Source organism: Silurus aristotelis (assembly GCF_946808225.1).
Source record: "Silurus aristotelis genome assembly, chromosome: 24".
NCBI classification, from domain to species: domain Eukaryota; kingdom Metazoa; phylum Chordata; class Actinopteri; order Siluriformes; family Siluridae; genus Silurus; species Silurus aristotelis.
Genome location: NC_139597.1, coordinates 19230240 through 19245156, shown reverse-complemented (window position 1 = coordinate 19245156; position 14917 = coordinate 19230240). Strand labels below are relative to the sequence as shown.

General features: G+C 45.1%; 1 protein-coding gene across 1 annotated transcript; it reads right to left on the bottom strand.

Annotated features, from left to right (window-relative positions):
* Positions 1–13007, bottom strand: LOC310719322 (uncharacterized protein). The gene is made up of 17 exons (XM_083528911.1): positions 12858–13007; positions 12452–12654; positions 11001–11099; positions 10802–10897; positions 10594–10704; positions 10280–10421; positions 8836–9550; positions 8718–8746; positions 6340–7719; positions 4173–4372; positions 3951–4046; positions 3743–3838; positions 3341–3451; positions 3121–3244; positions 2300–2891; positions 1529–1584; positions 1–1367 (listed from the first exon to the last, which is right to left on the bottom strand). Exons 1-17 carry the CDS (start codon positions 12907–12909, stop codon positions 100–102), a joined length of 5370 nt encoding a protein of 1789 aa, XP_083385037.1. The 5' UTR covers positions 12910–13007; the 3' UTR covers positions 1–99.
* Positions 13008–14917: the final 1910 nt, after the last annotated feature.

Below are 14917 nucleotides of genomic sequence, written 5' to 3'. Positions count from 1 at the left end.
CCAAAAATCTTATTTATTAACCGATTCAAAAGGAAAGTGCAGGTTTTTTTCGAAAAGCAAAATATAAGAAATAAAACAAACAGTGAAAATAAAAGTCCACTAAACCCTGAGTTCTTTCTCCAGATGAGTGCGGCGGTGGACTTTCAGGACGTACGCCTGCCTGAACCTCTTGCCGCACTCGGCGCACTCGAACGGCTTCTCGTCCGTGTGGATCTGCGCGTGTCGTTTGAGGCGACAGGAAGTAAAGAAGCTCTTGTTGCACTGGGGGCAGGTGTAGGGTCGCACTCCTGTGTGGTACCTGGTGTGCAGCTGCAGGTAGCAGGCCTGAGTGAAGCTCTTGTCGCAGTGTGAGCACTGGAACGGTTTGATCCCTGTGTGGTAGCGCTGGTGTTTCAGCAGCTCGCCGAACGAGAAGAACGTCTTGCCGCAGTCTGAGCAGAGGAACGGCCGTTCGCCCGTGTGCGTGAGCTCGTGCCTCGTCAGGCTCGCTTTATAGGAGAACGTTTTGTCGCATGTGGAGCATTTGAAGATTTTGTCCTCGGTGTGGCCGGCTACGTGCGCTCTGAGAATCCTCTCTCTTTTAAAACTCTTCCCGCAGTGCGGGCACAGGTACGGTTTCTCGTCCGAGTGCGTCCTTTCGTGCTTCCGGAGTTCTCCGGGGTAAAGGAAGCACCTGCTGCACCGGGAACACCTGTAGCGCCGCTCGGCCGTGTGAGTGCGCTGATGAGAGACCAGAGCGCCTTTGTAGGTGAAGCCTTTCCCGCAGCTGCAGCGGTACGGACGCTCAGGCTTGTGCACCATCATGTGGCGCTTGAAACTCGTAGCGCAAACAAAGCTGGAGCTGCAGAGCAGACACCTGTGCTGGCGCTCGCCCACGTGGCCTCGCTTGTGCCGGATCAGCGCCGCCTGACAGCTCAGCCTCTTCCCGCAGTCGCTGCAGCGCTTCAGTTCATCCTCGGGATGCGTCTTGTGGTGCTCACGGCGAGCGCTGAGCGAGCTGAAGCTCTCGCTGCAGTACAGGCAGCTGTACATCCAGTCCTCGGTCTCGTCGGCCTCTTCGGAGGTGTTTTTGTGGCCATGAACCAAACGATGGCGACGTAGAGCTTGAACGTAGGAGAAGCGCCGGCCACAGTGGGGCGCCGTACACTGGAAGGGCTGCTCGCCCGTGTGGCTGCGCTCGTGCGCCCTCAGCATGCCCGGGTAACGGTAACCTTTACCACACACGCAGCACACGTGAGGCTCTTTCTGGCCGGACGACGGTGAAACCGGGTGAACTTTTTTCATGTGACTTTTCACGTAGCGCTCCTGAACGTGTGTAAACGGGCACTGAGGGCAGGAGAACGTCCTGGACGAGAGCTCTGCAAAAACTGTTTGGAGATCATCATCAGCATTGCTGTGCATCACAATGAATTCAACTCTATGCACGTGTACGGGGGACGTCCCCTAACGCAAAATATACACGTTAATCACGTCACTGCATGTAAAAATACACTTATAATATAACTTGTGGAGTGAAACGAGACTGGACCTGCATTTCTGTCGCTCGTGACGTGATCAGCAGATCCCGACATCTCAGCAGCATCTCTTAAAAAAAACACAAAAAAAAAATCATCATTACATATTTTATTTCCAAAATATGAAAATTTCATTCCCCAAATATTTAGATTTTATTCCCAAATAATTTTTAAACTTCTTCCCCCAAAAAAATTCACATTTTTTTTTCCAAATAATATTCAAAATCTTTTCCCCAAATATTCTGATTTAATACCCAAATATTAAAATTGTATTCCTTAAATATTCAGATTTTATTTCCAAATAATATTACAATTTCATTCCCTGAATATTCTGATTTTATTACACAAACGATACAACGTGGTCTAATATACTCTAAATGAGTATTTAGTACGTCTTTTCCCACCCGTATTGTAGATCCTCCCCAAACTGTTCCCACCGACCCGGAGGCGCACAATTATTTAAAATTCCACTTAGACTACAAAATACAAAATTGCATCATCATGACAATGCTCTAGTGCACAAAGCCAGAAGATGGAGTGGAAGATCTCCTGCTATAGAGCTACAAGAGCTATTGAGATGAATGTAAAGGCTGACTGCACCCCAGACCTCTTCACCTCACCCACATCACTTTGGTAAAACCCTCAAATGAGCACAAATTTTTTTTATCAGAACAACAAATGGAGACTGAATGGAATGTGGTCAGACGTCCACCAACTATTGACCATACAGTGCATCTCTAACAGTAATCCATGATCTCTGACACTATAATTAAACGTGTTCTGACCCGTCATCTGAAGCGACCTGCTCTCCGCGTATCTCCGTCTCATCTCTGGAGCTCCTCGTCGTTCTCTCTCGCTTGTGTCGGGTTTCCGCACCATTCTTTCGTTTCTGCGTCTGAAGGTTGACTAATTTCAACTTCCACGTCTGCTTAGGTTTCCGAGCGGACCTGCGGGTCACAGTTTGCGTAGACTTCACAGGAGAAGTGATACTCAGGCTCTCCTCAGCATCGCATTGCAGTTCTTCTTCTCCTGCAGTCCTGCAACCTACAGATCCGTTGTGATCTTCTAAACGCTTCTCTGTGATTTTCTCGGCTCGGATTTCACGTTCCTCTGCGTCCCCTTTAGACTCCTTGCAGTCGGCACCAAGATGCGGATCTTCTCCATCCTCGTCATGGTTCGAACGTAATTCGATCCCCGTCCAGTCGGATGTCACGACGATCGTCTCGACGTCGGTTGCGTCCATCAGACACATGGCCATTTCGGTGGGAGGAGTTGGAGCAGGTGGACCATCGCTTGGGTTCATCTGAGCCACTCGGGTTTTTTTTCCAGACAAAGCGCTCAGGATGCAGTCACCATCTCGCGCCAATGATGAGGAGACTGAGGAGGAAAATCAGAAAAAAACTTTGTACAGTTCAAAAACGAAAAAATACATTTATAGTGCATTAATGACTCATTTTTAACTTCATGTTGTCAGAGTCTCAGTGAAGCCAGTTGGAACTTGTGAGAACCTGACTGGACCATTACGTGAGAAGGTGTTCCTAATAAAAGTGTTGCTGAAATGTGCTTAATTTCGTTTCCCAGAACCCTCACCCTCACAATCACCTACCACATGTGTCCAGATGTCCTAAGCACTTATGGTGATGGAGCAGCGATTTCAAGTTTTCTGGGTTCCTGATGGATTCCTCACAGTCTTTCAAAGCAGAAGACTCGGACCTGATCCAGGCCGCTGTCTGAAACCCAAAGGATCCAGAGATCTTTATCAAATCTACTCTAGGAGTACAACAAAACAACGTTTGCAGATCCTAATCCAGCTCGATGTTTATCACCTGAAGAAGGTCCGGCACTGGCAGGAAGCGCTCCAGTCGGGACAGGAAGTCCCACAGCAATCTCTGAAGGGCGGAGTCATAGCTGGGGCCAAACACCACTGGAAACACGTTCTACAAGAGAAAGAAACACCACGAATGCTGTACACAATGTTTCTCCATAGTAGCTTCTGAAATGATCGTCTGGTAACAAATAAAAAGTGGAGGAGATGTTTGGAGCGTTCCTAATAACAATGCTGAATGACTGCAGGAGATAAAGAGATTACACACTGTTCACATACGTTCTTTACATGTTCTTCACATGTTCTCTATACCAAACTTTGAACTTCAGGTCTATTTTGTATGTTAAAATGCAGCAGAAGCAGAAGATATTTATATCTCAGTGCTCATATTACACTTCCAGACCTGGAAGAAATGTTCTCTCTGCTCAGCGTCTTTGATGAGCGTCTCAACCACTTCCACAAAGTGATCTCCTGCCTCTTCGAGCCCCGTGCTCTCCACCTGGATGTTCACACAGCAGCCTGGTTATCAGACATGCTTGTGCACTTATCGAATAAAATAAACTGTGATGTAGCGAATGTTTTTTACGTTTTGGTGAAACTTGAGGACTTGCCTGTTTGACCAGACAAAGAACCGTCTGGACGCTGTTGAGGTGAGGCTGGACACGTGCGTCCGCCGGTTCATCCCGGTAGCACAGCTCCAGAATAAGCTGGTACAAAAACAAAGAAGGAAGTTCATCAAGAGAGTTATCTACTGCTTAATATACTCCAAAAGTATTGGGACACCCGACACGCTAGTGGTTCCTTCCTCAAACCAGTGGTTTTGAACGCTTCACCTTTGCTCTAAGGCCCAGAACAAGCTGAACAGCGTTAGTTGGACTGAAAAGCTCCGGAATGGCTTCAGTAACCAACGTCACGAAGTCGGCGAGCATCCCGTACTGCATTACGTCCTGCTGCTGCACGACCCGCCACAGGACTGCCGAGATCAGGCGCAGAGGTGGGATCAGGAGACGCAGAGAGGCCAGGAGAGGAGGATCTGGAACAACATCCACATCGATAAGCATCATGATGTCCCACCATCATCACCTCTAAATCGATCATTAGGGACAAATGTATAGAAGAATTTATTTATATCCAGCTGCTTTGTTACGATGTCTACTGTAATTAATTGAATATAATGGAGACTATGAAGGTGAGATTCCTCATGTGTGTGTATTAGGCACCTACCAGTTTAATATCCGAAGCTGGTCTGAAATGCTGAATCAGTTTAGGATCAGACTCAACATCGTTTATGTTTAGATTCACTTATCTCTGTCTGTCTCTCTGTCTGTCTCTCTGTCTGTGTGTATATTTTTTTTATGTTGCATGTTGACTGATAATGATATTCTTCCTAAAATATTCAGATTTTATTCCCAAATATTACTTTTTAGTTTCCAAAATATTCTGATATTATTCTTGAAATATCTTATTTCTCTTAGTCTCATATATTGACTTTTCAAACCAATGTCATGCCTTCATTTTTTTTTTTTTATGAACCTCTGCCCCAATAATAATAAGAACAGAAATACAATAATAATTAGTAATAAAAATAATAATTAAAAAAATACAATAACAATAACAATAATAAAAATAATAAAAATAATAAAAATAATAATAATAATAATAATAGTGCACTCCTGCTTCAGAATCAGATGTATGGCTATCTGTCTCCACGTTTAGTTTTAAGTCCGAATACACACACTTACACACACTGTAGGTGGAGTGCAAAAGTAAACGCACCCTGAGTGCAGTAACTAGGAGTAGGACATGCGCACCAAACATCTCAAAGTGTTCCACAGCACATTTACCTGCTGTTGCCTTACCCTTGGTGTTCTCCTGCCCGAAAACTTCCATCCCCACAGCCTGGCTGGACTCTGGTTTCTCCACGGAATCGCGCAGCTTTTACTTCACCTCACAAATGAAACAAACTGCTTCTCCAGAACGCGTTTGTGAGCAGCAAATCTGGTGTTTAGAAGAACAATACAATTAGGCAAGAAATTCATGGAGCTGTTGAACACATCACCGGATGTTTCAGTAGCGCGCTTTCTTAAGTTTTTATTTTATTTCTTACAACGCCCTCATGCGTCCAGAGGACCAAACTGCACTCTCAATAAGATCTAAATAATTGTGTAGATCCGCTTCTCACCTTTGTGTGTGTGTGTGTGTGTGTGTGTGTGTGTGTGTGTGTGTGTGTGTGTGTGTGTGTGTGTGTGTGTGTGTGTGTGTGTGTGTGTGTGTGTGTGTGTGAGTGAGTGAGTGAGTGAGTGGGTGGGTGAGTGAGTGAGTGAGTGAGTGAGTGAGTGAGCAGGACTTTGGATTCCAAATCAACACCCTGAGCTCTTTGTCATGTTCCTTAAGATGTTTCTGGCTCTTCTCAAAGTCACCCAGATTCTTGCACATTTTTCCTTTTTTCAGCACATCCGCTTCCAAAACTGCTCACTTGCTGCCCAATAAATCCCACTTTCATTGCCATGATGGTATTCTTACAGGGTTTCTGCAGGTTTCTAATTTAAGACCTTTTTAAGACCATTAATAATGCAATTTAAGACCTTTATCACAACATCTAAAACACACACACACAAACATGTTGTTAATTCATTTATTTCAGGCCAAGTATCGCTAAACTTGCACTTTTGTGTTTCCTCTAGCATGAAGGAACAAAATTTTGAGCTATGCAGCCAAAAGCAAATGTATTATTAAAATGCACCCTGGATGTAGAAAACTACAGATGAAGAATACACCAGTACATTAGGTACTGAACAGTAATCAGGAGTGTGTGTGTGTGTGTGTGTGTGTGTGTGTGTGTGTGTGGAGGAGAAAAACAGACTTTGACTCAGACCGTGTGTGTAACAGTTTAATAGTCATTATAGAGTGAATCCATTATACATCATTGCAAAAACAAAATCTTAGTCTTTGTAATATTAACTGAGAATATAATCGCATTTGCAGAGTCATGTGATCATGAGAGGCTCTGAGTAACGTCGCCCTCTGTCAGAGTAAACTCTTGGACTTCTACTGTATGGCTAATGTCCTCAGGGCACTTTGTGTTGTCCTCCCCGGTGTGCATTCGCATGTGGTTTTTTAATTTCGATATGCCAGTGTAGATTTTGGGACAGTAGCTGCAGGAGTACGCCCTCTGCTGGCCGTGAGTGCGCCGGTGACGTGCCAACTCGGAGGAACTCCGAAACTTCCAGGGGCACTCTGGGCAGACGTAGGGCCGCTCTCCGGTGTGCACGCGCTTGTGCAAGGCCAACTCGGCCGACGTCAGGAAGGTCTTCTCGCAGTGCAAGCACGCAAAGGGTCTCTCGCCCGTGTGCATCAAATGGTGGCGGTTCAAAGCGAAAGGCTTGGAGAACGTCTTGTCGCAGTATTTGCATGGATACGGGCGCATGCCGCTGTGGCTGAGAACGTGCTCGTGCAGAGCTCGCTTGGACTTGAATCTCTTCTGGCACTGAGTGCACACGTGCGGCCGGGCGTCCGTGTGCGACTTGTCGTGCTTGAGGAGTTCTCCGAGCGACAGGAAGCGCTTGCCGCATTGCGAACACAGGAACGGGCGCTCTCCCGTGTGCATGCGCTCGTGTCGACGCATGATCGAGAGCAGGTTGAAGGCCTTGGGGCAGTGAGGGCAAGGGAACGGTCTCTCGCCTGTGTGAGTGAGCTGGTGTTTCTGGAGGCCGGCCCGGAGCGCGAAGCTTTTTCCACACAGGTTGCATGGATGCGGCCGCTCGCCCGTGTGGCTCAGCAGGTGGCGCTTCACGTCCGCCTGTCGCGAGTACGTCTTGTCACACTGCGGACATTTAAACTTGCGGTGCATGCGGTGGCTCTGTCTGTGGACCGAGCGCTGCAGTAAAGTGTCAAAGCCTTCGCCGCATTGCTCGCAAACATACTGCTGAGTAGCGCTGTGCGTTTTCCGGTGCTGCACGAGAGCAGCCTCGCTGACACTGGCCTGCCCGCAGATGGAGCAGTAATGCGGCAGCTCGCCGCCGTGGCTCTTCTTATGGTGTGCAGTCAGGGAGCGGAAATTGACGAACTGATTCGGACAGAGGCAGCAAGAGAACGAGGCTTCGCCATGAAACTTACGGCAGTGCTTAGTCAGATCCCACGCGTGCTGGAACGTCTTCTCGCAGTGAGCGCAACGGAACGGTCGCTCGCCCGTGTGGGTCAGCTGATGCCGCCGGACATCCGACGTGCGAGTGAACTTGCGGCCACACGTGTTGCAAACGTACCGGGCACGGGGGTTTTCTGACGTTTCAGTGTTTATGGGTCTCGCCGTGTTCGGGTCACAAGACAGGACCGTGTTTTCCGTACCGTCGTTTTCAGTCTTGAACGTCTCGGACTTTCCATCTGGAAGAAGTGTAATGATGATGACCATGTTCTTACATCACAAACATCCAAATAATACGTTCTTTTTTAATTTAACTTTTTTTCTTCCAAAAATATTATAGACTGAATATTATAGAAATATTTATACCTGAAAGATCTCTGAATTTTATACGTTTTCTACTATTAAAATATTTTTGTGTGTCACAAAAAACCCCAAAAAAAACAAAATCATTTATTTGTCTGTTTGATGTCACAAATGTTTTTTGCACATACTGAATTCAAGGTCGACCAATTCATAATTTTTTGACGATAGTTGGTTGCTGGAACTATTTATACTGATAGTTTCTTGTCCACTGTCGTTACCGGAGCGGCCTCTAGAGGTGAATCTCTGACACTACATGCTTTTTTTTTTTTACAAGCGAAACTGCGTGCTGCATGGAGAGTGCAATATTATACAGTATTTATTATTTATTAATGATATAATTATATCGATTAATTAATATATTCATATTTATTTACTTAAATATTTGTAATAAAGTTCAGTAAAATAGTACTGAATTACTTTATAAAATAATACTATATAAAAAAAAAAACAAAAAAAAAAAAAACCAGTACTGAATCATGAAAATGAATTATGTAAATAAGTAAATATTTCCCCTCACTTGAACTAGAAGACCCAAACGTGTTCCAGCATGGCAATGCCAACCCTGTGTGTAAAAGCCAGCTCTATGAAGATATGGTTTGGAGTGGAAGATCTCCTGCTATACAGCTATAAACTCTATTGAACACCTTTGGGAAGAATATTTTCATGCTGACTGCACCCCAGGCCTCCTCACCTCATCTACATCACTTTATCAATGCCCTTATAGCTAAATCTAGCAGAACATCTTCCTGGAAGAGTGAAGGGTATTATAACAGCGAATGGAGACTAAATGTGGAATAGGATGTAAAAAAAATTGTTAAAAATAAAAGCACATTATACTATAATCCACAAACTTTTGTCCATCTAGTGAATTTACCAGTTTTTTCTCCATTGTCTTCATTTTTCCTGTGAAATAAATAAGACAGTAAGACAACATAATTAATAAAAACAGTTTAGGAGAAAACACAACTGATGTACACGAGTCTGTTCCATACTTTTTCTCTGTGTTTTTTCCCGTTTTGGGTCGTCTCCCTCGTCTCCCGTTCTGAACCAGCTTTGGTACCAGGGTGTTCTTCCTCGGTCTTCCACGTCCCCTTCGCTCCGGCACTGCCTGGTCCTTGCTGGTTAAGCCCATGCTCTTATCCTGAGGAGGATCAGGTTCTCCGACGTCCTCCTGACATACAGGAGGCTGCGGTGCATCTTTGGTTCTTCCCATGAGCTCTTTATTGTGTCGTTCCCCATCCAACTCATTTGAGTGATCATTCCCCGTGCTCCTGAGATCGGTCACGTCACTGATGATTTCGCATTGAGTAGATTTCTCACAAAGACTTCTCTCGTCCTCCTCACTGCTGCGGTTGCTCTCTGGATCTTTGGGAAATATGCCGTGTTGGCTCACAGTAATGATCTCCTCTTCTTCAACAGCAGCTTGGTTGCGGAGAACCTCCACCACCGAGGTGCTTCCGGTGTGCACCTCTACGCATCTGTCCACCGGTTCCTCGGCCACTTCAGTGCTGTCCAATTCAACTTCTGAGTAATCAGTCACAATGATGGCTTCGGAGCCCAACTGGCCCAGGGCGGTCTGGCTCAAGATGGTCACGGTGGTCGGCTGGATGTGGTAAACCATAGATTCAGTAGTGACAGCCATGTGTGTCGACGGAGGGACAGAAAGCGAAGAGATTATACAGTCTCCTGAGGTAGCATTCAGAGCATCTGCGGGTGCGAGAAATAAAATAGTAGTCAATACCTGATATCACCGAAAGCATGAGGAAACCTGACCATCAGACTCGGGGTGTACGATATGTATATCGATAATATTACAACTGTTGTTTTTAACGATGCAACATTATCAAGTATATCACAAAAACACACCTACAGATTGCACGCGTACATCACGCGATGAAGTCTAGTGTCTAGGATTCCGTTTATTAAAATGCATTTAGAATGATCACGAAATTCAAGATGAAAATATCAGAAAATGTGTCCATTTATATCATTTCATATCGTTCAGTTCATTTCTCTAAAAATCAGCATTTTGATATTTCGTTAAACAAAAAGGTCATATTAAAAGGCTTACGCTTTAGACACGGAACCTGTTTTTCCTCGATTTCCCCGAACAAAAATCATTCCAAACAAAGCAGCAGCACTGTTTCGTCCCTGAGCAACACGATGGTGTTTTGTTCTTGAATGAATCGACTCTTTAAATGATTTGGTTCAATCGCAACGACTCCCTAATTAACAGTGACTTTATGGTGATTTTAATTTCACATTTAAATTATCTTCAATTTTTCTTCAACATCAGTGTCTGATCTCACTCACTCATGAATGATCAGAGCCACGATCCAAAATCTAGTGGAAAGGCTTCACAGAAGAGTGAAGGCGCTCATACCAAGCATACAGGAATGTGATTGTTGGGTGTCCACAAACTTTTGACCACATTACCTAACGAGGAACCTTTAGCCCAGTTGTGATGGTCCACGGTGCTGACGACTTTGTGCTGCTCAAATAGAGCTTTCAGATGTTTGGGCTCAGACTGCATGCATTCATCCATACCAGCAGGGGCAGGAGTGAGCCAAGATATAGTCTGGAACACATCACAATCAGTTCTTTTAGTTTATTCTTTGTGTTGTATGAATTAGTCTTCTAATACCAACTGTTCACCCCATCCACATTACACCTCGTATCGCTCCCTCAAAGGGTCGTGACGTGATTAAAAATGTCACATGATTTGGTTTAGCGTTTAAATTCTCCTGCACCTCTTTAAAGTCTGGAACGGGAAAGAGCCTCTCGAGACGGGACAGCAGCTCCCACATTAGTTCCTTCAGCGCGGAGTCATAGCGTGGACCATATTCCACAGGAAACACCTCCTGCACCAGAAAAGAACACCAACAGAAAGAAGAACTCGCAAATGAATTCAGACTGAACTGTCAATCACATGAATTTAATACAAATGTCAGAACTCACCTGAAAGAAATAGACTTTTTCTGCAGGATCCTTCAACAGCGCGAGGACGAGCGCCTTAAAGTTACACACAGAGAGCTCAAAATCCGAGTCTACATCCTGAGGAAAAAATAACACACACCTGGATTTATTCTCCACGGTGCCTGGAGACAAAGCGGAAGACGTGTCTTCATGCATGTCGGTGAAACAGAAATCTACTCACGACAGAACATCCGGTCGGAATATCAGGAAGCCTCATTCTGTCCAAGTGCATCTGGACGAGTTTCACATCCTCCGGCTTGTGGAGCATCTCCAAGATCATCTGAATCCATCGAAAGGAACAATCGACATTAGAACAATATAAAGATCTTCTAATAAATTCTACTTTATTCCACTCAGATAATAAACTCACACTTGATATTCATTTGTCTCAGAAAGATTTCAAATTAAACTCCAGTGGCTCTGAAACGTCGTATCCAGAGATCAATTTAACTCTAAAATAAACTGCACACACCCTCAAGTATGGATTTATTACATAGGCCACATTTACATTTTGTATTCCTGAGCTTCACTGCATGGCCCCCCTAAATACGAGCAATGTGATAATGAACCTTTCCAAAATTACATTGTATTTAAAAAATCGTGGAAAAGACCAAGTTGTGTTCAGGGAACCCACGTTTTTGGGAACCAAGAGGAAGAAACTGGTGATTTTCTTGATATTTAGGGAATAGTTTCTGATAGAAACCCATTAGAAATGAGATGTGTGCAAACTGAAGACATATGAGACAACTGTCGAGACATTCCTACACTCAGACTCCTGAGAGGTCTGTTCTAACATCCAGATCTCATATACTTCCTTCTTCAGTAACAAAGTATCTGAAGAACATCTCAACATCGCTCACTCAAACATCACAAAATCGCTCATTCGAACGTCTCAATGTCGCTCACTCGAACAGCTCAAGATCACTCGAACGTCCCAAGATCGCTCACTCGAACGTCTCAAGATCACTCGAACGTCTCAAGATCGCTCGCTCGAACGTCTCAAGATCCCATGAACGTGTCAAGATCGCTCGCTCGAACGTCTCAAGAACGAAAGTCTCAAGAACGCTCACTCAAACATCTCAAGATCACTCGAACGTCTTAAGATCACTCGCTCGAACGTCTCAAGAACGAAAGTCTCAAGAACGCTCACTCGAACATCTCAAGATCACTCGAACATCTTAAGATCGCTCACTCGAATGTCTCAAGATCACTCGAATGTCTCAAGATCACTCGCTCGAACGTCTCAAGATCCCATGAACGTCTCAAGATCGCTCGAAAGTCTCAAGATCGCTTACTCGAACGTCTCAAGATCGCTCGCTCGAACGTCTCAAGAACGAACGTCTCAAGATCGCTCGCTCGAACGTCTCAAGATCGCTCGCTCGAACGTCTCAAGATCGCTCGCTCGAACGTCTCAAGATCGCTCGCTCGAACGTCTCAAGATCGCTCGCTCGAACGTCTCAAGATCACTTAAACATCTCAACATCACTCGCTCGAACGTCTCAAGATCGCTCGAACGTCTCAAGATCGCTCGAACGTCTCAAGATCGCTCACTTGAACGTCTCAAGATCGCTCACTTGAACGTCTCAAGATCGCTCGAACGTCTCTTGACGTTCAGTGGATGTTCACGCTCACCCGTGCCCTCAGTCCCAGGATGAGCTGAACTCTTTGTCTGTAAGTCAGCAGGTGTGGCACGCTCTCCGTAACCATACACACAAACTCCTCCAGTTTCCCATAATGCACCAGGTTTTTCTCCTGCACCACCTGCCACATAAACGCAGACATCAGGCGCAGAGGAGGAACCAGCAGACGCACTGAGGACAGAGGAAGCCTGAGACCTGCGCAGGAAACACAATAACACATCTATCATTCAGTACAGTCTTACTGAGAACATGATAAAAGTTTATTTCCATGCGAGAATAATCTTTTATCAGCTTATTCACTTATAACTAACGAACCAGAAGACTTTCCTACAGTCCTGTGAAGGTTCACACCACCTCCTGCTAGCATGAGCCAGAAAACAGGATCTAAATCTTAATACCTGAGGCTTCCAGTGTCGGTCCTTCTCGTTTATCCACAACAAATTCAGCCATGGACGCTGGATTTACACTGCAGTTTCAACATCAGCTCAGATTCAGGTTTACTCCGTGATCGCAGTACGAGGAAAAAAACTTCCGGTTGGAACAATTCAAAATAAGAGTCTGGTATGGGCGTGGAAACATGGCGGCGTCCCAGACTGCCTCCTCTCTCACTCACACACACACACACTGCATGGGTTACACAAAATTATTTTTTATTGCACACAAATCAAAACACATGAACCTTTTTTCAAAATGTCAAGAAATAACTAATACTTATATTTAATATACATCCATGTGGTGGATTTTTAATAAATATTGGAAGATGAGAAGATGCCTGAGGAATGGAGAAGGAGTGTGCTGGTACTGATCTTTAAGAATAAGGGAGATGTGCAGACCTGCAGTAACTACAGGGGAATAAATTTGATCAGTCACACCATGAAGTTATGGGAAAGAGTAGTGGAAGCCAGGCTGAGAGAAGAGGTGACCATCTGTGAGCAGCAGTATGGTTTCATGCCGAGGAAGAGCACCACAGACGCGCTATTTGCTTTGAGAATGTTGATGGAGAAGTATAGAGAAGGTCAGAAGGAGTTGCATTGTGTTTGTGGATTTAGAGAAAGCGTACGACAGGGTGGAGAGAGGAGTTGTGGTATTGTATGAGGAAGTCTGGTGTGTCAGAGCAGTATGTGAGGGTGGTGCAGGACACGTATGGGGACAGTGTGACAGCAGTGAAGTGTGCAGTAGGACCGACAGACTGGTTCAAGGTGGAGGTTGGACTGCATCAAGGATCGGCTCTGAGCCCTTTCCTGTTTGCAGTGGTGATGGACAGGTTGAAGGACGAGGTCAGACAGGAGTCTCCGTAGACTATGGTGTTTGTGGATGATATTGTGATTTGTGGTGAGAGTAGGGAGCAGGTTGAGAAGATCCTGGAGAGGTGGAGGTACACGCTGGAGAGAAGGGGAATGAAAGTCAGTAGGAGTAAGACAGAGTACATGTGTGTAAATGAGAGGGAGGGCAGTGGAGGGGTGCGGTTGCAGGGAGAAGAGGTGGAGAAGGTGGAGAAGTTCAGGTATCTGGGGTCAACAGTGCAAAGTAATGGAGAGTGTGTTAGAGAAGTGAAGAAAAGAGTGCAGGCAGGGTGGAGTGGGTGGAGAAGAGTGATAGCAGGAGTGATTTGTGATAGAAGAGTATCTGTGAGAGTGAAAGGGAAAGTTTATAGGACTGTGGTGAGACCTGAGATGTTGTATGGATTAGAGACAGTGGCATTGAGTAAAAGACAGGAGGTGGAGCTGGAGGTAGCAGAGCTGAAGATGTTGAGATGTTCATTGGGAGTGACGACGATGGACAGGATTAGAAATAAGTTTATTAGAGGGACAGCGCATGTAGGACGTTTTGGAGACAAGGTGAGGGAGGGGAGATTGAGATGGTTTGGATATGTGCAGAGGAGGGACATGGGGTATATCAGTAGGAGAATGCTGAGGATGGAGCCACCAGGATGGAGGAAAAGAGGAAGACCAAGGAGGAGGTTTATGGATGTGGTGAGGGAACAGATTCTGTTTTTAGAATGTTCTGCTTCAGAATAAGAGACCCAGGGTTCCAGATCTGACATATGATGCTCAGGAGTCCACTTTTGCTCATATGGTGTAAAAGAGGAGAACATGGTTAGTTACAGGTCATGGGTCCAGACTAATTAGTAAACAGGATTGTATGCTTATGAAGTGCAAAAAGAGTAAATTATAACACTGCACACAAACCACATCATACATGATATAAATCACTGGTCTGCTTCATGCTCGCTCAGAGATCTTCAGGTTAGAGATCTTTGTTAAGACTGTAGAAGATCTTGACTGTCCCTTATCTGGTTTTTAACCCAGACAACCTTTTTAACAACACAGCCAGTGTGTGTAATGAAACTAAGGTATGATGTTCTGTTCCTTCTGTCAAAAAACACTTCCAGACGGAATCCTTTTACGTTCCAGCGTCTCGTCTTAACAGATATTTCAAATGAAGCATAAATACGCAG